Genomic DNA, 23584 nt, shown 5'->3' on the forward strand with positions numbered 1-23584 from the left:
CTTAAAAAAGAATTGGTAAAAATAATAGTCTCATTAAATTGAACAAATTATCATTCACTCTACAATCGATATTATCTAGAACGACCGCCTAAGTAAAGTAGTCAAAGACTTTAGTTTAGTCAAACCCTACTACTAAATAAAGGATCAATTAGTAACATTTGAAAAGAAAACAAACTAGCCAAATCAAGATAGATTGCTAGAATCTAGAAGCTAACTCAATAATTTGAACCATTGACTAAACTTAAAATTTATTGATACTTATAATATCTTTCAATAGAATATTAATCTTATATATTTATATTAGATAGGTATTATTTGTTTCATGTCTTTAAGTTTTAGCTTAGCATTATCATAAAGTGAAACCCTAAATATTCTTAGTTCAAGATGTATGATATTATAGCTTTCTAGACTACTAAGCTAGTACCATTGAAACCCTTCATTTGCTAATTATATCGTTCTGCTAAAGCCCAATAATCACATATGACTCCAACCAACAAGAAAAGCTAACACATTGAATATTAAAAATGTAATTTTATGTAGCTAAGAATTGAAAGACATCGAGTGAAAACTGTAGAGAAAAGTCCAAATGAAAAGCATGCATTGAATCTTGACCTACCTTCACATCAAAATATTCACTACACCTTTTACATCAACCTTCTTCAACAAGCTTCTTCAACCTTTTAGAAAACCTTTTAAAACTAGAAGCTATCATTAACACCAACCAAATTGCCACTAGGGCTAGATATGCTTATTTTGAATGTTTAGTCAAATTCAAAAACCACCATGTTGAAAGAATCCCAATGGATGGCATCCCTCCTATCTCACTCTATTCTCTACACATACTGTCATAGGCAACTGAGGACAATCGCTTTTTCCACCCCAAGGATATGTTACGAAGAGCGGTGCGATAGAGAGATGATGGCCTCAAATGGTCTTCTAGCTATGCCTAGAGGACTGATGGCCTTAAATGATGTGCTTCACTTTCAAGGAGTCATTCGAGTAAAATCATATATAAAGCATGGAACTACTGGTGGGTTGCTAGTGTGGTAGGTAAAATAGACAAGATTGACTTGACCAACCTCGACTCCCTTTTGAGTTGGCCATTATCCAACAAATGCAAGCAACTATGATTCTCTTTTATCGTAATATATCATTTTTCGCGTCTAAAAAGGGCAATATGCCCACATCATACATGCACTAGTGTGTTTATCGTGTGAAGGATGCTAGTGCAATAAACAAGAAGGATGTTAGTCATGTTTATATATTGTGTGATCGAGACAACACAGCTTTCAGCTAGTTAATGAACGATTCAACTGGATATGAGATGGGGGGATTGCTAAGGCAACAAAAGTCTGTACTTTGAGACACTGTTACAAATACCGATCACTGGCTAATGGAAGAACATCTTCCACATCAAAATTGTATGCACTGAGCACACGTGTATGGAAGAACATCTTCCAGATCAAAATTGTGTGCATTGAGCACATATATTACAACAAGGGCAACCTTCTCCTGATTGACATTCTACAGAGGAAGCCAAGCATGGTCAACATGCTGGTGTTAAGACTCCTGAAAACAATAAGCTCTGAGACATTCTCCTCACTCCATCCTATCAGCTAGCTTTTCTTCCCACCCGATAGAATGCGTGAAATTTGAAGCCCTCGGCTGAAGGCTTGATTGAACAACAGCCGAGATTGAAATTCAGAGACAAATGGGAACCATGCCAATACTGCTACTGGGGCAAAGAGAAGCAGTCCCATCATGTACTCGTAACCCCGGGCAAGGGCCTTTACTGAGTCCCAAAAGCCTGAAACCATCATAATTGGTCTGCACGCTTGGGCCATCTGCAACCAAAATTTAGTAGTTCAAAACGCGAAGAACAATCACATGAAAAGATTCCAGGGGGCAGCAACACACGAGTCATTTATTTGTCCTTATATGCAGCTTACCTGCAGCAAAGCCCATCCTGTTGGCAAGAATGCCAGCATGCAAACAAAAAGATCGTTCAAACTGAAATGGAACACAAAGAAAAGCCCCGCCAATATAGCAAGGGAAACCAGAAAAAGCCCTGCTTTCAGAAGTCTGAAAAGAAGCTGAAAATCTGCTCCAAAGCGTTGCCGCCCCATAGAAATGACCTGTCATACATATGCCCAAGGTCAGATTAAAAAATCATCCAGCAAAAGTCCTGCAACAAGCATCTACTTAGAATATGGTGAGCTATCCATGAAAGAAAAGATCTAGAAAAGTGACCTTCAGCAGCATAAGAAGGGCAGCAACTACCAGCCAAGACAATCCATAAACCTGCAACCATTTTATTTTTGTCATGTTAATCAAGCAACAATATCAGCCGTCGAGATGTCTTTCTATTTATGAAATCACAGACTGTACCTCTATTTGTTTATTCCCTTTCACAATATCAAGCTGGTAGATTAGTCCATACTGATACACCAAAAATCGTAGAGAAAGTAATGCTTCGCAAAAACGTCCAAGAAAACCTGTGTACTTAAGGTGATCTTGCTCCTCAATCCACCATGATTCCCAGCTCTTTGCAGATGGTATGCCAATGCCACCACGATTTTTCATCCATTGATTCCAGTCATCCCAATCCTCAACAATTTTCTGCCAATCAAAACCTGATGGATTGAACAAAAATGGGCCAAATAACCAAGATGCCACCAGAAACCACATAGAGAATGTGACCAAAATGTATGGAAGCAAGCCTTTGTTTGTCCTGCCATATATATTATACACCAGAAGCAGCACCATAAGTTCCAGACCCTTGGTAAAATGACTCCGAGAGTACAGTCGGTAATTCTCAGCAAATCTCTCATGCCTCACTACAAAGCCCCTCCCAGTTGCACGATATTTTGCTCCACCATGAAGAATCGTCCGCCCAAAATAGTGTGTTTTTGTACCCAAGGAGAAAGTGAAAAAAACAGAGGCCAACTGGAGCTGCATCACAATAAAGTCACTCACTGCTTTCCAAAACCCTCTCTCTAGCCCAATTTCCATCACCATTGGAAGTGCCATAAGCACACCCAACTGTACGAGCGATTGTGAAGCCAGAGCGGCTTCCAAGGGGAGATTCTTCTTTAGTTCTGCTTCTTTAACCAGTGATTTCTCTAGGCCACTGAGAGCCAGATAAAGCCGACCGTAAAGGAATGTGTAAACAGTAAGCACAACTATCTGCAAACAAGTTTCTTCAAGATTATTTAGGGCATCAACAATTCTTTCAGTGAACACATCCATCTCATTGAATACCACCGTAATCCAAGTTTGAAAGAAGAAAAATCCTAGCTATGTTCAGTAAGAATGATAAGCAATTTATTTGGGTATCAAGATGTAAGCTTTATGTGATCGTCTAGGCATCGTTTGTGTTACTAACTTCATATTCCATACACTTCACAGGTTCATGTGCACTGCTGTGCATCCAACCATGTTTATGCCACATTATCCTGAACGTTTTTGGGGAACTCCCTTATGCTATCTGTCTTCATCAGTCCTGCCTTGGGTATTATTACTCTCCCAACTTCATGGTATTCAATATGAGTACTCCATATTCCACCCGTGCTTGCATCAAATAACTTAGATATACACTACCTGTTTGTGAACCTAAATACCTGATAGATTATGTTACATTTTGAAACTGCGAGTCAGACATACAGTCCTTATCTTGGCCAGTTGCCATACCTCCCTACTCTTGATGCTAACACTAGCTTTTATGTACTTTAGACTGCACAAACTGAAGGATAATCTCGGGAAGCTGTGACTAACGACAAACATAAATTATGCAAAAGGATCTTACCATCGAACTAAAATAGAAACCAACTGTGGTAAAATAACAGCTGAACATCCGGAAAAAATCAAATCGGTGGCCCAAACGATATATGTCTCTACTTAATGCTTGTTCTCCATTTCCATTGGCTACTTTTGCCTCAAACATAGATATCTGATTCAGCCCGACATCACGCCCCTTTCCAACTTGTATGTACTCGTGATGAGTAACATTACCTTGTCGCAATGTTGAATTAAATCCTGCACCACTCAACAAATAGGACAAAATGCTCAAACAAACCCAGACTAGAGGCTAAATACATCATTGTCTGCGACAAAAGTAGCTTGTGAAGAAAAGCAGTGGACTCCTGTACTCCCTGCGAAACTAATTCTGTAAAAGGCCACGAACCTCATACCTGCAAATATATCCTCACTCAAGTTGATAACCCGTGACGCTTTACTAATACCTCCTCTGGTTATATGGAATAGCCTGTCAAAGACATCAGGGTGTCCATAATGGAAACGTGTCCTGTACACAGTAAAAAACACTCACAGGTCAACATTCTCAGGGTGATGCATCAAAAGATCAGGTAGCAATTCTTCAACAATCAGAACTTACTTCAATGGCTCTGCTAAAACACGCTGCCCAATTGTCACAAAACTTGTCTCTTGCATAGACATGAACCAGGCTAAAGATGATACGCTGCTCACCTCAACCCAACCCCCATAAAACAAATAAACAAATAAGTAAGGAGCAAACAAAAACAAGACCATTAAGAGACAAAAAGGCTTACACATAGAGGACTAAAAACTTAAAATCCTTGTAAAACATTAATTACTAAAACGGTATATACTCATTATCATTACAAAAACTATGGTTTCAACAGGCAGACAAAGACTTGATATAGGTTTGTCTGAATTCACAAGAAAGCAACCTGGAAAATAAAGTTACCAATTTCTATAGACTAAAATGCAATTACCTTCCAGTAAAAATGTGCTCTCTTACACCCAAAATGGTTGGCTCTCGGACTCCATGATCTTCATTAAATTCTTCCAAAAGGTTTCGCATCTTGAAGGCCTCCTCAAGGTAGTTATCCTGGTTGATTATCCAGGCTAATAAGGAAACCAGTATTGACTTAGCATCACCATCAAAAACAAGTCATTATTGAACTTGAAAAACCTGGTTCATATCAATTGCTTGCAAGGCCTCTCCTCGAGTAAAAATTATTGCATGATTTTGATTCTCAGGCTTCCCTTCGCCAAGCTTCACTGGGCCAGGTAGCTTGATGCGATAGATTTCCTAACAATTTAAAAAAAAAAGCCATCTCAAACTATTGAAAAGTATACAAGGAGAAATCACCATTGGAAAACAAAAGCACGACAAGTTTATAGGACTTTGGATTATCATGTACTCACATAAAGCCAAGCAATCAAACAACTAGCAAGGTGGTGGAGATATGGTCTGCTTACACTATTATTGAGGGATTCAATTCGCCCAAAATCAGCATGGTATTATCATTCACAATCCTAGTATGTAAACAAGCTTTTGCATAGGTTAAACATGCAAGATTGTAAACCTACGAGCACTCTAAAGGAGCCAAGGATGAAGCGGTCCATGTATGATGGTGGTGAGATGTCTAATGTTACACTTTACAGCCAAAGGCTGTTGGCTGTATTATTTATCTTTGCAACGCATGCCCTAACATATAGTTTGTAGTATCTCAACTAAGCACGTTTATGCACAATCCATGGACAGTACATTGGCAAGATGTTAAGTAAATATTTTGCTATTTGCAAGATACTCAAACATATACATCATTATTCCTCACCCAAGGGGGGAGAAGAGAGAGAGTGTGTGTGTGTGTGTTGCAACTACAAGCTTACGACTCAGATTGAGCTGGCGACTCAAACACTCGGTAGTCTACTAGTAGAAAGTGTTTCTTTCTAGGCCGTTCATGCATTTCATGGCTTAGCAAGAAACAACCTACAATGGCTACCTCATCTTGTGAGGCTGAGTACAAGGCAGCTTTCATAGCAATAGTTAAATCTATATAACTGTGCCGATTGTTGGTTGAACTATAGATCTCATTGGAGTATCCTACACTCAATTTTTCAAACAATCATAGTATTATTGCAATAGCATGAAATCTTGCATTTCATTCTCACACAAAACACACTGAAGTTCACTATCATTATGTCAAAGAAAGATGTTATACATGACAAATCAACTTGGTGTAAATTCCTATACAAGAAAATGTTATAGACATTTTCACCAAAGCCTTACCACGTGAGAAGTTTGAGGCTTTTTGAAAGTCCTTGAGCTCACTACACTTTGGTGATTGATCTTTTTTGTACTTCACCACATTGGCACTGCAAGGGGGGGTCAGAATTTGTCAATTTTGGGTAGTGCCCAATGTAATTTGTATGGTGTGGACACTTATTAAAGTGTCCATATAGGATGTGTACACCTAGTGTCTTAGGACATTAAAGTAGTGACAATAGGCTCTAGGGTAAATAAACCTAACTCTACTTAGTTGGTGGAAGTGTAATTAGGTCAACCTTAGACCTAAACCTTAGTTGCACTTCATCTATCTTTTTAGTTCAACAAGTACACTCTCGTTCAACTCATACACTATCATTGTCTACTCTCTTGTTTCTCTCTCCTTCATAGCTAGTTCTTGTTCTTCACAAGTATAGTATGAATCCTTCCATACGTGATACTAGTGCAACTATGCTACTAAGCCACTTCACCTAGCAAATGAATGGCCTAGACAAGGGCCAACAAGAGATGTACCACATGGTTGAGAGAGCCTAATTAGCCACTACCACCCTCCCTACTAAAGACAATCTCATTGTGTTGCAACAAAGGAGCTTTTATTCAATGCTCGATAGTAATGGCACCCATCACTGCTCTATAGAGATGTCGATATCCACATAGCATCCAAGATTTCTAAATGTTTTTCTACAAGGAATCCAAGTGAAGTCCTCCAATCCAATCTTTGAACGTCACAAATCCAAAGACCATTAAAAATTGTGCCAATTGATGAGAGCATGTTATGCCCTATAAAAGACCTTTATCACAATCACAAATGCTCTAAACTTGTTATCATCCCCCTCTAAGTATAGAGTTATTGTTGAGCCATTAACATTACGAAATAGTCTAATAAAAAATTCTTGTGCAGTAACACTTGTGTTAGACTTTCAAAAACAACCCCAAAAAGTAACTAAATACGGATTACCAAATTTATAAAGCTTTATTATCTAACAATATGACAAATGCAAAAATCCCTTATAAATAGAGCATGTTGTTGGCATCAACATTAATCCTAGATCATTGATCATCTAACCTTCAGCCACAAAAAACAACCATCAGTCATCTTAGTTGTTGCCCATACCAATCCAAAGCTATTGCCATCTCTGGTCTTTTTTCTTTTTCTTTGCTAGCCTTAGTAAGGGTATAGCTATTTGCAGAGAGTTGGTGAATTGCAGCTGGTGCAAGTGGTAACATCTCATTCGTCTTAGTAATACTAATATCCATATCCCACTGTTCTGGGAGCTTTAGTTCTGACCATTGAATTGTTTTTGGGACTAGTTTCTCCATGATATCATCTGCCTTTTTTAATGATGTTGTGGACTTTGTCCTTAGGATCTAATGAAAGACCTTAAAAAACACTTGGAATTGCAAAATTCACAAGCCTAAGAACTGCTCTATATTGGATTATTAAGTGAACACTACCAAATTTCATTTCTAAACATTGTGTTTGTAACTTAAGTGTAAGAATCTTTGAGAAGTATGGGTCATCTAGCGAGATAAGAAAATTAGGACGTAACTCAATGTAGACTAGACCATTTGATTGTTGAGAAACAAGTGCACCTAGTAACATGCTTTGAGGATTTTTATGCTGAGTATCTAGGACTACTGCTAATGCTAAGGCTGGTAAACCCTTTTGGAATAGTGGAACTAATCCTATTGCAGCATACCCTAAATGCATATATGTAATTCTTCAGGTTTAGCTTTCTAAGCAATTTCAACAAATTTCTCTAAAAGCTTTGAGAAAGTGATTATCATCTTGGCTATCAAAGATCATGAAATTGCTATTTTTGTCAACATACATGGTTGTGGCTTTGACAGTTGAAATTTTTCTTTGTATAGCTCAATAGGGCTAATAGCTAGAAGTTGCCACTTCGTTACAGGCTTTGCTTCGTCAACACAGAGAGTGTTGTGTGCGAAGGATTGATATTTCTTAGTGAGGGATCGAGCAAGAACCATAGTATTAGGTAAATGGGGGATCTCTAGGAACATGAGAAGAACAAGTACTTAGATGCCAAATGCCAATGCCACCACTGCCAACGGCAAACATAGCTAGGACGCCCTTAAATGTATCCAAGATTTCTCAAGAACGCACATCCACAAGATACGAAACACTAACGGCTCTCATACCAAAACATCAAAGGAGCGCAGCGACAAAACACAGTGTGACACAAAACACTAACGATAGAGTAGAGAGTGCACACTAATGAGAGAGAGATGAGAGAGTGCAAGTCTCTAGTGTTGAAACACTCTCCTCTAGCTGCATTGACCAGGACCTCACTCTAAGCTGATGAGTAAATTGCTGTCACACGTCTGAATCATTACTCTAAAAATGATAAATCCCATCCTCAGTACAGTGCCCTCCAAGAACAACTAGTCTACTTTACGATATGCCTTCTCAAAGTTAAGAAGCAAAATGATAAGGTCTTAATTCCTTCAGCATGCTAGTATTGTGGATTACCAAAAGGTGAAGATATTTTCCAAGATGTTGCATTCCGAGACAAACCCAATCTGAGTAGGGTAAATGACATCTGGCATAAAAACGGCCAATCTAATGTTGATCGCCTTTGGTAGAATCTTGTAGGCAGTCCCTAACAAAGTGATCAACCCCCTCTCTAATTTGCCCCCCCACTAGCAACTCTATCTGCATCTGTTTTCCTCTCTTGTAATCTATAGGATGTACTTTAACTGCCACAAGATCAACTCTACTTAGAGCTGTTTGACCTGAGATTAGAGCTGCCAGAGTACTTCTCTGCTGCTGCGGCTCCACACTGCTGTGTTTCTCATTGAGCATCATCTTCTGCCAGTTGTAGTAGGCCTGCTGTTCTGAGGGCAGTTGTTCTCTGGTGGCATGTTGTTAATGACCCAACATGCTCCCCTGATATGCCCTTTACATGATAAGGCCTCCCTGTGACTGGCAGAGTTCACCTACTGCTCATCTTGCAGCAGCATCGTAGTACACAGTAGTTTGGGCTTTTGAAACTGTTTAATGTTGTGTGCTCCGCTATTTGTGATTGCTCCTTGGTGCTGTTCTTTACAGACTGCTTGTGTACAAGAGTTGAGACTGTGTACACAGTTATGCAGAGCTCCATGGAGAGAGTGTAGAACAGCATTTTGATGATTATCTTGCAGTGCTATCATTTCACAACAATCATTTCAAACACAGGCCCAATTGTTAGAGATCAAGACAAGCGATGGAGCCAACACTTGTTGAAGGCACTGTTGTGGCAGATGGAATCCTGCTGCAACTCCATCTTCAGTGTTTTTTTACTAGCGCTAACCCTTCCCCTGAAGATCTTTACACTTCTGAGTTTTAGCATTAAACCAGAATGAATTTTATAGAAAACTAGGGACGGAGAAGGTAAGGAACTGCATGTGCCTTGCAACTTAGGAGAAATGGGGATGATTCCCAATTAGTGGAAAAACCTACTGCATAATCCTTGAACGTGCAGACAAATATGAGAGGTTAAGGGAAGTTCTCATGATGAAATAGCTTGTGGATGTTAATTTCTTATTAACAAGCACTGATATAATTTCAAGAATTTATCAACAAAATGCCATTACACTACAGATCAAATAGTGGGTGTGTGGTAGGTTTGTGTGCATGATACCTCATCTAAGCCGTTGACTGCTTTGACAAGTACTGAATAGTACTCTTTTTGTAACTTTCCTTTCACCATTAGTTCTTTCTCATCAATATAAGCAACTCGAAGGGAAGGGTACCTAAAAGAAATCAATGTTAACAAAAAGAGCTGACTGGATCTAATTAGACATGACAAATCCTAAATCTATTTACAATATACATAACAAAAAGCGCTGGCATAGATCTATTTACAGCTTGAGATGAAGGGTACCTAAAACAGGTCAAGGTTAGCAAAAAGAGTTGGCCTGGATCTACTACAATACAATTAATAGAAACTGCTTTACTGTAGAGCCAGCTTACCTCACCATTAGGCTAAGTATATCTGCAGCACGTTGATCACCTTGCCTCTTTTGTGCACCATAATTCTGGCAAGAAACTACATATGTGAACTTCATGTCAACAACCGCTTCAAGAGTTGCCTTCAATGATCTCAAACTTTTGGTCTCTTCAGCAAGTGCAAAAGCATGTGCCTTATACCCTTCCAATATCTCTGTGAAACAAATTACAAGAGTCCAGTATCAACTCCACGTCCACAAGCAAGTCAACATTGTGATCAAAAGCAAACATGCACTCATACTTGTTGAGAAATCAAACTCATATTAGACTAGGGACTCGCAATAATTGATTTGCACTAGGTACAATTAGCAACAAGTAGAACCTTAGCAACAAAGAGTGCTAGCTAGATAAGACCTGCTGATTTGATTGATCGTGTCATTAGATGAGGTTTTCTCATGTCATTGATGTCATCCACCTTGCAGAGCTCAACTGAAGCACTCTATATTTGAGGAGGTGGAGAAAATCAAGGGGTGCACCCCAAATCGTAGGAGATTGTGTGTGCAACTTTGTCTTGTACTGAGGCTTGACTAAATCTATATAAACAGGTCATTGTGCATGTGATTAGTACTCTCTCAATTTCTCACATGGTATCAAAGTCGTAGCTCTCTCTCCCAAGTACTCTCAACTTTTATATCCACAATAGTCATACTCAAAAGGCTCATCTTGCCCTACAACTAGAATCTAGACATCGACTGCCATATCCATCTTCACAAACCAGCCCATATCTTGCTGCAGACATACTCACTCTCATAGCTATCTACATCGAGGCCATAGTATGGGGGAGTTTCGGAAACAGAAAAAACTGGAGTTTCGGAGTTTTGGTTATTTTTGGAAACCGGGAAGGAGTTTTGGATTTTAGCATTAAATCCATACATTGGTACTTTAATATATCAATGAACATAACACCATGTACTTAAATTTTACACAAAACTTCAAGCCTTCGTGTCTCATGAACTTGTCTTCATCTTCTCTCCATCTCTTATATCAAACAATCTGTGACAAGTTGAGGAATTCCAGCCTTCATGTCAACATTTAACAGTTACAGGTTGTTGGCAAGGGTTGAGAGTTAGCAATACCTTCTTAGTTATGCAAATCTTTGTGGCCACTGCCATCTCACTATAGATGGCTTTACTGAAGAGAAATATGCATGCAAACACATGCAATAAGAGTGTAATTTTAAGGCTAAAATTGAGATCTGAGAACTAAATCACATTGTCTATCGGCAAAAAACTGAAACACAGGTGCCGAACCATGTCAATCTGATTCTCTCAGCAAGGCGGCTAACTCACAGGAGGCAGTCATACTGATCTAACATTCACAGGCGATGCAGATACACCAACTACAGCTGGCACAAGAAGCACATATCCCCTATCTTTGCTCCATTTCTTCCGAGGTCTTTTGTCTAAGCAGAGCTACAGGTACAAGTTCAGTCACTGTCTCAGATTGAGATGAAATTCAGGGAACGCAAAGACAGCGCTAAGTTTCGTAGTTAAGCCCATAAGAGCTTACCATTGTTATTTTGCCATTTGAGGCTGTTTTGGCCTCCGTTTTGCAACTGCAAGGTTTCCACAGCATTTTTGCTGATTTGGCAGAATTGCAGGTTTCAACCAATTCTGCTGATTGTGCAGGTTTTGCCCATTTGTTGGGTGTTACAGATTGTAGGGTTACAGTCTGCACTATTCATTTACACACATTCAAAATTTCAGATATGTTTGGAATTTCTGTGCAACTGCAAGACTCGGATTAAGAGGGTTATTGGTACTGCTGCATACAAATGGGCAAAAACAGTTACAACATCAACGTAGACAAGTAGGATAAAAGCAACTATCAGCCCTGAAACTTCAGGATGATCAGTTTTTTGACAAGCCTTGTTGGGCTATTTAATTGGAGATGAGAGAGAGTTGGTGCTTCCCCATGATCCAACAGAAGAACAGAAAAAGGCATGGAATGCTTTTATATTAGTTTTCAATTTTCTTTTGTTCATCCATGATGAGACATACCATGGGTTTTTACTTACCTTTCGGTCTCATGGGTAATTTGGCATCTATTAGACATTAACATGTCTTTCTTTCGTTCTCACTCATTCATTCTCACCCACTCACACACAAACACACAGACATGCAAACACATGCACATACATAGTTTACAATTTGCCATCAAGGAAAGCTCTTTTGGTTTCTTTGAATTCTTGACAGGAAAATGGATCACCTTCTGGCTGTGCAATATCTAGAAATGCTTGCAGTCTCAGTGCGCGCCAATAATACATCATCCCCTTCACTGCAAAAGGAAAGATTTAGTAAGCACAAAGCTGCAGATTGTCCTAGTCTTTGTTGTGAATAACTTCAAAAACCACCTGTGCGGAACAACGTTTGTCCACGTGAAGAAGCCCAATGCCTTAATTCACGCTCATTATTCTCATCATTCCATAACTCATCATCTTTCCATGCATCACCTTCCTTTCTGCAGCCTAAGCGTTCCAAAAAGTTGTTCCACTCATCTGCACACAAACTACAAACTATTAGAACTAGGAGGGAAAGTGTGCAGATTGACAGCAGCGGTTGTGAATAACACCACTGCAACCCTGGATAATTAGAAAATTATATTGCCAGAACCTGGATATATTTTTTGGAGATAAAACAGGATCGACACTCCATCTTCATTTTCCATGTATATGTGCTCTTTGGAATACACAGTGTCCTCACTGTAGTATGGGGTAAGTACACTTCAACAAGCCAAAGAAACCCCACAAGTTAGCAGGTATCTGTTTCCTCAACAGATCTTGAAAAAAGCACAATGAGCACTTTATATCAAAAAATAAAGGGACAAACAATTTTCTGTTGCAGTTTCCCAATCATGCGCTTAAAATCCAGATATCAAAATCAGAATGTGAAAAATTGCGCCAAATGAACACTTAAGCCATAGCAGGTCAATGTTACAACCTATCTCTGATTGTTGAGATGTTACTACCATAAACTCAGGTTTTGCCAGCATAAAGAGGCTTATACAAGACCATTTCTCCTGAAGTCCTTCTGAATGCCAAAGGACTCAAAAACTGAATTTGCAATTAAACATCAAGGTTACCTGAAGGACAACATGTCACGAACTGGTGGAGCCCGTGGCATGCCCATGAAGAGAGAATTGGCAAAGAATGCAATTCGTCGACGTGCTTCAAGGTTAGTAGGTACATCCATTGCTGACTCTTTAACTGTTAGTAGCAAATAAAGTCGTTTTATCTGCCAAAAAACATTGCCAAGCACATAACAACCCTTGCACAAATAATTCTTGGTAGAAATAAATCATTTTGGTTTGCATGAAACCACATACTTGTTCTTTCCAAGCCAAGGTGTCAGGGAGAGAATCCCTAATTGCTGGAGGGTTCTTAGATGCAAAAAGCTGCTTTTCTCCCATTTTTGAAGCAGACATCGATTCAGGTCTATTGTGACTCGACTCGACCTCAGAACTTAGGTTACAGATGAAAAGTGTATCAGCTGTTCATATTCTGGGGCTACAAGCTGAATGGGCAAAGCTGATGAAACTTCAGTAGATACTCACCTTGAACCACCTTCCATAATATCTCGTGTGATAACTTCATGCATGTCTTGCAATAAAAGAATCACCCTATCATGTTTGGAATCGTCATGCTCTTCTTGCTGCAATAAATCAAAACTTGAGTTAAACAAACATCTGTTATAATGAGCAAACTAAAACCTTGTCAACGATTTGGCTTAATTAGCAGAAGATTACCAAGATCCCAACAAGGGCAACAAACTTCTTGTAAAGAAGAGGAAGTTTCTTCATTCTGAAGTGAGAAAGAAAGGTCTTGCATTCAATGTGTTTATTGACTTCACTCAGAAGTTTTGCCAAAACCCTGATACAATTTAACAAGAAGGTTTTCAGTGTAGAGAGGTCAAAATAGATTTTTGCTAGATTAGGCTGCATAAAAAGACAACCACACAGTATCTTGGGCTATAAGTAAACGGTAGAGCTAAAAACTCTGCACAGGTTTACTTTTCTTCAGCCCCTCCAATGATAAGATACTTCATGATAAGCTCAAACAGCTTATAGCACTCCACCACAGCAATCCTTCTGTATTCATCTGCAGAGATACGCTTCCACAGGTCTTGATCTTTTCCTTCAAATTCTGCTGCCATATTCAAAGCTATTGGCAACTGCAGATTGATAAATAACAAGCATTATCAAGAAAAAGCATGACATCCTTTTGCATGTTACAGAAGCAAAAAAAAGGCCGTTATTAAGGACTTTCAAGCTAAACCAAAGCATTTAGCGTTACCTTGCTTGCAAGTAGGAATGGTGGCCATTGCACTAGCTCCAGCTTTAAAGTAGGATCTGAAGAGGACGATGAGGGAACAAGAAGTAGATCCAGCTCCCTGCACGTTGGTATCAATAGAGACCTTGAGTTCATACATGGACAAGTAGACACACAATATAATACATTCTTTTTTTTCACAAGCATGCTTTCTCCTCCCCTGCCTGATTTCTCACTCTTCATTGCTTGGACTAGATTGTGTAATTTATGGATTACCTACATTGCACAAACCCATTTGATTCCTCACCATTCCTTCCATGGTTTTCTTCAGCATTTGAAGGCCTTTGTCATAATCAACTAGAATTATTTTATCGTTTTTCTTCACTATAAGAGATCTCACCCTCAGCAATCAACCTATGGATTCCCATTTTTCTGAATGGAACAGTAATGTTACTAAACAAAAAAAGTGTGTAGAGAAAAACAGAGATGTGTTGTTTGTACTTGTTTGCAAGCGCCAAAGTCTACATAATGGACATACAGGAAAGGAAAACTTTGCACATTGAAAATATCCCATCGTTTTTAACGTTTGATGGCATTCTAGAGCCCTTGCTACTTTGAGATTTTCTCAATTCAGCTGGAACAAACTTCTGCAGCAGATTTACATATCAAAGGAAGTATGTTCTGAGTCAAAAAGGAATGCGACAGGGGGGTGAGAATTGTTTCAAAAGACAAACAATACAAGTTTTGCCTTAACAAGTAAATTTGCAATTTTTGCACCATAAGCCGGCTTCAGAGAAAGCTAAACAAAATTAGAAAGATGAAGCTCCACTAAAGATCATGTACTTCCAGAAAGAGTTGATGCTTCAGGGATTTAAAGACACTGACAACCAGGTGTTATTGATATTTTTCCATGGTAAAGTTAGGGGTTGCAACATGGCTTAATAGCAAACTCGTGAGTCCCTCAAACTGAAGAGTGTATGTTTGCCAGCAACTGCATTTTCTTATGACATGAAGCAGTTAGAACTTAAAACAACTATTTTCAGAGACTCCTACATTCAATGGTACACAAGTGGTACATGTCATTACATGCACTCTAGTAATCCTTTCAACTAAGGATATCAGTCTTTGTTGGTACATGAAGGCCTTGTTTCAAAATTCTATATCGTTTACTTTTGAATATAAAGCTACTCAAAATCCGATGCACATGCAGTAAATTGGATATGAGGGTGATGTTGCACAACAACCAAGGACCATTCAAAGATAAAAATGCCTGAAAAACTGATGTCAATGATGCAAAGTCTGATAGCAAGGTGTTGGAGCCGCAAAGTGCAGATCTTCCAGTGATGAAAGCAACAAATGCAGCAAACCCAAACCAAAACGCTACAGCTAAGTGTTGTGGCCTTTCACCATAAAAACAATTATTAACTGAAAATTGAGAATCATTAATAGCACAAGAGAAAATAGAGAGAAGAGCGCACAATAAGAAAATGGGTACAATCTCTCCCCATGTGTGAGTGAGCAGCTGCCTCATGCATGTATTTATACATTTGTATTTCTTAACTTTTGAGCTTAAAAACCATGAAAAGCATCCTTTTGGGCTTCTTGCTTTCCTTCATGAACGACGTGCTTTTGGCTAATAATTTCTTCAACTCCTATCAAATAAACCTATGCTTAAGGCTACGTGGTCCTTGGCAGCAATGGCAACAACTGCAAGTAGAGTAGATGAGGTTAGACACATGTCAGCAACCATGGGCTGAAGGGAATGAGTGGCATACAAGGGATGAAGAGTGGTATGCATTGTCCCTTTCGTAAAATACGTTGGTTTGAGGTGAATTAAGAACCCCTCTCAAGCCAAAAAAGGATGATCAAAGAGAGTGAAAATAAGGCTCTAACCCTAGCCCAAAAGGTCTCACTCCAAAGAGACCAAGGCATTAGGCAATGGGTGTCACCCTAGACTGCCCAAGAACCTACCAAGTTCATAGAGGTGTTGAGCTAAAAATGCATTAGCTTTACTTCAACAACGCAGATTGAAGCTGATCGCAGCCAAGCGACTGCTGTTCCTACACAGACATGCTGCCGTACTACCTGCCACCTCATCTGCAGCCTGCATTTGGCAGTTGTCTCTCTCCTCCAGCTGCCGCCAGCTCTTACAAGCTGTCACCAGGCTGTTCTGCCTACGTTTGGCAGTTTTCTCTCTCCTACAAGCTGTCCTGCCTGCGTTTTTAGTCTTTCGCTCACCTGCAGCCTACGTTTTTAGTCTTTCTCTCTCCTCACTATTGTCTGCATCAAATCCATCTTCTCACTACTGCGTTTGCTAGTGTTCGACATTCGGAGGCTGCCTTGCTGCAATTCAAGATCCGCTCAGAGTACGACACACTCTCTAACTCATTACCCCTGCCTTGATCCTTGAGATACAGGAGTTCGAGGTTCAGTATTCATTCACTGCATAGTGTGTGAGTATCGTATATTCACTAGTCATATCACTTCATTCATTCACTGTGTTCATTGTCTCTAAGTTACCCTGACCCTAACAGTGTTCTTTTATCAGTCTGTGCTTTGTCGTACGGTTTTTGTTTATGTTTCAGTGTTAGGGTATTTCTTTACATGGTATCAAAGCCTAGTACTCTCTGAGAAACCTAGGCCTTTGATCTGAAATCTCTGCACAAGAAGCAAGAACAACAGTAGGTTCAAATGACTTCCAACACAATAACACCGATTCGGTCTCCAAAACCAACTATACCAAGAACCGAGTGAGAGTAGGCCAATCAGCTTGCTTCACAAACATCTAACATGGTGGAAAGCACTAGTGATTACATGGAAGAAAAGCTAGGCAAGTTGACCTCTGAAGAATACAAGCTGATCATAGATTATAGACGAAAGAAGATTGAGTAGCTCGATCGAAGGATTGCCCTTCAAGAAAAGCTTCTAAATGAAGGTATGCATGAATTTCTCTCTTCGGATGTTGCACGTAAATCTGATGATGTTACAAGGCCGTCGAAACCTCCATCAGGGATGGGCCCCCTCTTGGAGAACAAGACTTGAAGTATGTTCCTTTCTTTCATCCTCTTCCGTCTACTCTAGTGCAAGGTACTTTAGATTCATCTTTTGCTCCTCCTTTTATCTCTTCTACTTTGCACTATTCTGGTAGAGATCATGTGGAAGAAAGAGTCTAGTCTATTGATTACGGAAAAGGTTCTCTTGAGGACCAATTCTTGTATGTTTGCACACATCCCGAGGATTATAAGAAAAAGTCACGTTCCTCTTCTTCTAACCTTCCATCTTTTCAATCTACTTTACAAAATCAGAATGAATTTGGCGTTCCTTTTTCTTCATTGCATGGTGCATCATCATCTTCACATTGTTATTTCCAATCATTAAATGTTAAAAATGAACAAAATGCATCCACACCTCACACACCACATTTTCAAAACCCACCCATCCCACCACATTCTTCCGCTGCTTCTCCACTTCCATTTACATTTCCATTTCAACTCTTATTGCCTGAGTTTCATTCTCACCTTCAACATTTTGACTTAGCATCAGAGCAATGGGCACACTTGACTGACTGCTATGCATCTGAGGATAGGACCCATCGTATCAATCTTGACCATGAGCTTCAGCTTTTCAAAATCACCGACCGGGATGACTTGAAAGTTAAGTTGGCTGAGTATTGACGTCTTCTCACTGAATTTTCCACTACATGGACTCCCAAGTCCTCTAACGATCAGGTCACATTACTTCTCCACAAGAAATACTTCAATTTTGTGGAAGATATAATTTCAAAGCCTACCATGTCTACATTCTATGGATTTGAGTGTCAGTTGTTGCATTACGCACGGTTGTTCGATCAATTTTATATGAATTCCTCTTCAAAGGGGACTCTTGTTGCTCGTTCTCCTAAAGAGGTTACCGCAGAGGCCCATCGTCACAACCGAGCACTTCAGCTCTTGTTTGGATTGTGGACAGTGGAGCTACACATCATATGACTCCTATAGGGGACATTTTCCGTTCTCGAGCCCTTGCAGTCGGACGGGTCCGCGTAGCAAACAACTCCTCAGTCAAGATTCAAGCTCAAGGTTGCATTAGTTTTGCCACTGACAAGTGCCCGGATTTGGCTTCGCTGGACAATGTATATCATATCCCTCAGCTTGGGGGGGACTTGTTATCTGTTCAACAGCTTTGCCAGTTGGGGCGAGCAGTCTTCTTTATAGCAACCACAGTCGAGGTCCTTGACTCTCAGACTGGTTTAGTGATTGCTCGCGGTGAGGCACAACCTAATGGCCTATACCACATGACACATTTTCTAACTGAGCCGACAACTGAGGGCTCCGTGTTCCATAGCTTCTAGACCTTGGTCACATCTTGAGAGCCTACGAACAATGAGCACCTTTGGCATTTTGGCTTAGGGAATCTTGGTTATGACTCTTTATGAGTTGTCATGTCGTGAGCTAGTTGAGAGTCTTCTACGCCTGAAGCTAGCTCGAGATGTTTGTAAAGCATGTTAGCTCGAGAGACAACACCATACCCCATTCCCTCAGCAAACCTCATATCGTGCTAAGGCGCCTCTTAGATTGATTCATGTTCATCTTTGTGGACGGACATCCATTGCTGCCTTAAATGGCGCGCTATATTTCTTTTTGATAGTGGATGATCATTCCAAAAACATGTGGGTGTACTTTCTTGAGCATAAATCAAATGCTATCACATATTTTTCTGCTTGTGTGTTGCTGAATCATAACCAAATTGGTCGTCGTGTCGGTTGCATGAGTGATAGCAGTGGTGAGTTCTTCTCCCGTTTTTCTGAGTTTCTACTAAAGCATGGCATCTCACGCCAACTCACCTCTACCAACTCCCCTTCTCAGAATGGAGTCGTAGAGCGTAGAAACCGGACAATCATGGAAATGGTACGATCTATGATGTTCGAAGCAAAGCTCCCTGAGCGCCTTTGGGTCGAGGCTGTTAACACTTTGGTATACATCCTCAACCGAGGCCCAACTGCAGCTCTTCCTCAAACGACGCCGTATGAGGCATTTCTTGGCTCTCAGCCTGTTATTTCCCACTTCAAAGTCTTCAGGTGTCGTGCATACACACACAAGCCTGATGACAAGATAGGAAAGCTCACTCCCCAAGCTAATCTTATTTTTGTGGAATATTCCTCTAAAGCAAAAGCCTATCGTTTGTTTGATCCTTGGACAAACAAGGTGATCGTTAGGCGGGATGTCATCTTTGACGAGAGATATCATACAATCCTTTGCGCAAGATTCCAATCCGTTTCCTTCTTCCACATCATCAGAGATCGTGCCTACTGAGCCTGGTCTTCTTACTGCTCCTGACATTTCCGCAAATTCTTTTGCTCCCAAGCCCCCCTCTGCAAGACTTGTTACCTCGTTGATACCAGCAAACCATGCAAGATTCTGGGATCCTACCACTAGATTCCACTTCGAAGGGACCTAGAAGATCTACCTAGCTTGCTCCTCAAGCATCATTTGCGTCGTTTATAGCTGATTATATAGCGCATTTTAAGCCAGATACATAACAGGAGGCTCTTCAGCACCCTTGATGGCGAAAGGCCATGGAGTAAGAGCTAGAGAGTATTGACCGAAAGGAGACTTGGACATTGGTGGATTGTCCAAGCCACAAAAAAGTCATCGAGACGAAGTGGATTTTTAGGACCAAGCTAGAAGTTGATGGGACTTTAGACAAGTACAAGGCTCGCCTTGTCATGCAAGGGTTTCGACAGAAGCATGGCATTGATTATGAAGAGACCTTTGCCCCTACTGCACGGTTGACTTTCTTTCGGTTGCTACTCGCACTAGCCACTCACCACGGTTGGCCGATACATCAGATGGATGTCAAGAGTGCCTTCTTGAACGCTTACTTGGAGAAGGAAGTCTATGTGGAGCAACCACCCGGCTTTCCTTCAGGGAATCCTAGGGATAAGATATTCCGCTTGCATAAAGCTTTTTATGGGCTAAAGCAAGCGTCGTGGTCTTAGTTCCATAGGATGGATGAGTTCTTGCAGACTCACTGATGCCATTCTATCCCTTATGACCCAAACTTATATGTTCGATCTACTATAGAGGGGGTTAGCTATATCCTGCTATGTGTTGATGACTTACTTATCATAGGCTCAAATTCTGTTGCCATAGCGGAAATCAAGGCCAAACTTAAAGCTACATTTGAGATGACAGGCCTTGGTTTGTTGTCTTATTTCTTGGGGATGGAGGTAGTTCGTTCTGAAGACTGTATTTTTGTGTCACAATAAAAGTGCGCACTTCAGCTCGTGGAACAGTACACTCCGGATCAAACACGACCAATGGCCATGCCTCTAGATCCTACTGTCCACTTGTTGAAGGATACCCTAGAACAACCCTTCTATGAACATACCTATCGTTCTATTGTAGGAAAACTTCTTTATTTAATTCACACTAGGCCAGATTTAGCTTACTCAGTTAGCATACTCAGTCAGTATTTCATAGCACCTAGGATGTTACATTGGATTGCATATCTTCATGTGTTGCATTATTTGCGGTGTACTTATTCTTATGGCCTGACATATGGTTCTGGTTTATGTTTGCAGAGATACACTGATTCTGATTCGGCAAGAGATCCTAACACCCGGCGTTCCCATGGTGGCTACCTCTTTACCTTGGGCATAGCTCCCATTTCTTATTCCAACTGTAAGCAGGAGCCAGTAGCAACTTCCACAACCGAGGCTGAGTACCGGACTCTCTTCGATGACACCACCGAGGCCATCTATTTAAGGAGTTTACTGGCAACGCTTCACTTTCCATGTGACTCTCCCATAGTTGTCTACTGCGACAATCAAAGTGCCATTGCCCTTGCAGGCAACCCAATCATCACACCAAGGACACGGCATGTGAGAGTCCACTTCCACTTTTCCAAAGAGCAGGTTGAGCTAGACACTATTCGCCTAGAGTTTGTGCCATCATCAAATAATTTTGCAAATATCTTGACTAAAGCGGTCAACCAGCTGGTTCTTCAATACCTGCTACTACCCAGGATCGGCTAGATACACCCTCCCCTACTTCGTCAGCTTGACGAGAGGATGCTTTCCTCTTGCTTTCCGTTCCACTTTGAGAGGGGCGGGCTTCTACTCTTGATAGTGACAGTGATGCTGCTTACAATTTTTTTTAGACATTACATTCATTTATTCTTTTGTATTGTAGTATGGACATTTGTACCTTCATCCGCACTATCAAGATGACATGATTGTAAAAGGACACTTGGACAAGTGAACAATTCACCTGCGAGGACACTGTCCAAGTGGCACCATTGCATAGCATATTGCATGAGTATGATATCTTGCATCTTCCTTTGCATTACCCCATGTATTGGCATTCAGTTTATGTAACCATGCATCTATGCGCATTTATCACTTTTCGGTCATTTGGAGTGATCGACTCTAGGATCCACCATATTCGTGGCATTGCACATAGCAATCTCCAAGGCAATCTTTCCCAGCTTGCTTCCTTGCTTTGCTTGTTTTGATTCCTTGATATATTTGCTATACATCCACCTTCGTCATTTTCTTCATCACTGACACCCAATAATGATAGGGATAGTATGCTTGTCTTGTGAAGATCTTGGGTCTGACCATCCCTTATCACTCTCTCGTTTAGAACACGAATACTCAATAGGACGAACACTGATTTGAAACCCTCGCTTAATGCTTAATCTATCAACCTAAAAAGCCCTCCAAAAAAAAAAAGTCCATAGTTGATTCCATCCGCCTTTGTAGGGCTTGGTAGGCCACTGGGGAGCCGACGTGCAACCTTTGTCACATGCCCTGTCCTCTCTAGGGTGATCACTTGGGCTCCCTTGCTAAGATAACCATCACCTCTGTAGTCTTAGTAGGCCACTGGGCAACCGACGCACACCCTTTGTCCGATGCTCTGGCTACTTTAGGGTGGAACGCCTTGGGATAAACGATAAACAAAGCAAGGGCTTGGCTGGCCTCTATTCTCCTAGCACCGGTGTTGAGTCTGAGAGGGAATGTTGAGCTAAAAATGCATTAGCTTTACTTAAATAGCCCCAAAACATACTTAATTAATGAAGAAACCTAGTTTATTTAAAAGAAACGTGATCCTAGAGAGTTTCTGTGTCCCATAAGCACAAACTCACTTGGGAGGACTCAAACTTTCTATAAATATGTATGTTGCTCTCCATTCACCCCTTAATCTCGTTTTTATAGATTTCAAGTGTTTCAGCTTGCTGCCCACACCCCGTTCGCGGAGGACATCTCAATCAAAGCTGTCGATTGCTGCCTACATTAGTTAGCGTCTGATTTCCAACCCTCTTCTCGCAATTCGGAGCTGATCCCAACCAAGAGATTGTTGTTCCTGCACAGACCTGCTGTCGTACTACATGCCACATCATCAGCATCCTGCATTTGGCAGTTTTCTCTCTTCTCCACATTTTGCAGCTTCTACAGGCTGTAACCAAGCTGTTCTGCTTGCATTTGGCAGTTTTCTCTCCTGTAGGCTATCCTACCTACGTTTTTAGTCTTTCTCTCTCCTGCAATCTACGTTTTTAGTCTTTCTCACTTGTTGCCTGCGTTTTTAGTCTTTCTCTCTCCTCACTGTTGTATGCATTAAATCTAGCTTCTCACTGCTGCGTTTGCTAGTGTTCGACATTCAAAGGCTGCCTTGCTGTGATTCGAGATCCGTTCAAAGTACAACACACTCTCCAGCTCATTACCCCTGCGTTGATCCTTGAGATACAAGAGTTCGAGGTTCAGTATTCATTCACTGCATAGTGTGTTTGCTACATGAGCATCGTATATTCAGTAGTCATACCACATTCATTCATTCATTGTGTTCATTGTCTCTGAGTTACCCTCACCCTAGCTATTGTCAAAAGATGACGTACCAACGAGACAGTAGGGTTTGCGGGGAGGTATATATTGTGAACTTGGCAAACATGAAGAACAAAAGAGAAGAGAGAAGAAACTCTAATGAATGGAATGATGCAAATCTGAATCATGGAGTGAATGCGATACAAGGGAACAAGGGTGCTGTAGCACAAGGATAATGATGATGATGAGGATGATGATGACAACCACAAACCACGAACCACGAGCCGCAATGTCAGCTCTAAAGAATGAATGAGAGAGTGGCCTATAAATAGGCACAATCAGTCTAGGATGGCGCCTCTTTTAGGGGCTGCAAACCCTTAACACAAAACGCAAAAACACAAAAACGCAAACTGCGCGTGAAGGGTGAAGGGTTTC

The 23584-nt window shown here is 40.6% G+C and overlaps 1 protein-coding gene across 1 annotated transcript in view; it reads right to left on the bottom strand.

Annotated features, from left to right (window-relative positions):
* Positions 1-1616: 1616 nt before the first annotated feature.
* The window catches only part of LOC148042155 (callose synthase 5-like), a 91531-nt gene continuing 69563 nt past the window's right edge, over positions 1617-23584 (bottom strand). The window contains exons 24-43 of the mRNA XM_087685764.1: positions 14356-14452; positions 14073-14233; positions 13809-13932; positions 13617-13714; positions 13389-13524; positions 13146-13297; positions 12677-12786; positions 12418-12561; positions 12273-12341; positions 10029-10218; positions 9697-9808; positions 4955-5074; positions 4755-4870; positions 4394-4477; positions 4191-4303; positions 3806-4035; positions 2389-3186; positions 2251-2301; positions 1950-2135; positions 1617-1844 (exon numbers count right to left, since the gene is read on the bottom strand). Of these exons, the coding sequence (XP_087541890.1) occupies positions 1617-1844; positions 1950-2135; positions 2251-2301; positions 2389-3186; positions 3806-4035; positions 4191-4303; positions 4394-4477; positions 4755-4870; positions 4955-5074; positions 9697-9808; positions 10029-10218; positions 12273-12341; positions 12418-12561; positions 12677-12786; positions 13146-13297; positions 13389-13524; positions 13617-13714; positions 13809-13932; positions 14073-14233; positions 14356-14452 (3319 nt within the window). The remainder of the gene's footprint in view (positions 1845-1949; positions 2136-2250; positions 2302-2388; positions 3187-3805; positions 4036-4190; positions 4304-4393; positions 4478-4754; positions 4871-4954; positions 5075-9696; positions 9809-10028; positions 10219-12272; positions 12342-12417; positions 12562-12676; positions 12787-13145; positions 13298-13388; positions 13525-13616; positions 13715-13808; positions 13933-14072; positions 14234-14355; positions 14453-23584) is intronic.

The sequence above is a fragment of the Lygodium microphyllum genome, chromosome 1 (genome assembly GCF_053477565.2).
Source record: "Lygodium microphyllum isolate KBCC chromosome 1, Lygodium_microphyllum_v1.1.10, whole genome shotgun sequence".
Taxonomy (NCBI): Eukaryota; Viridiplantae; Streptophyta; class Polypodiopsida; order Schizaeales; family Lygodiaceae; genus Lygodium; species Lygodium microphyllum.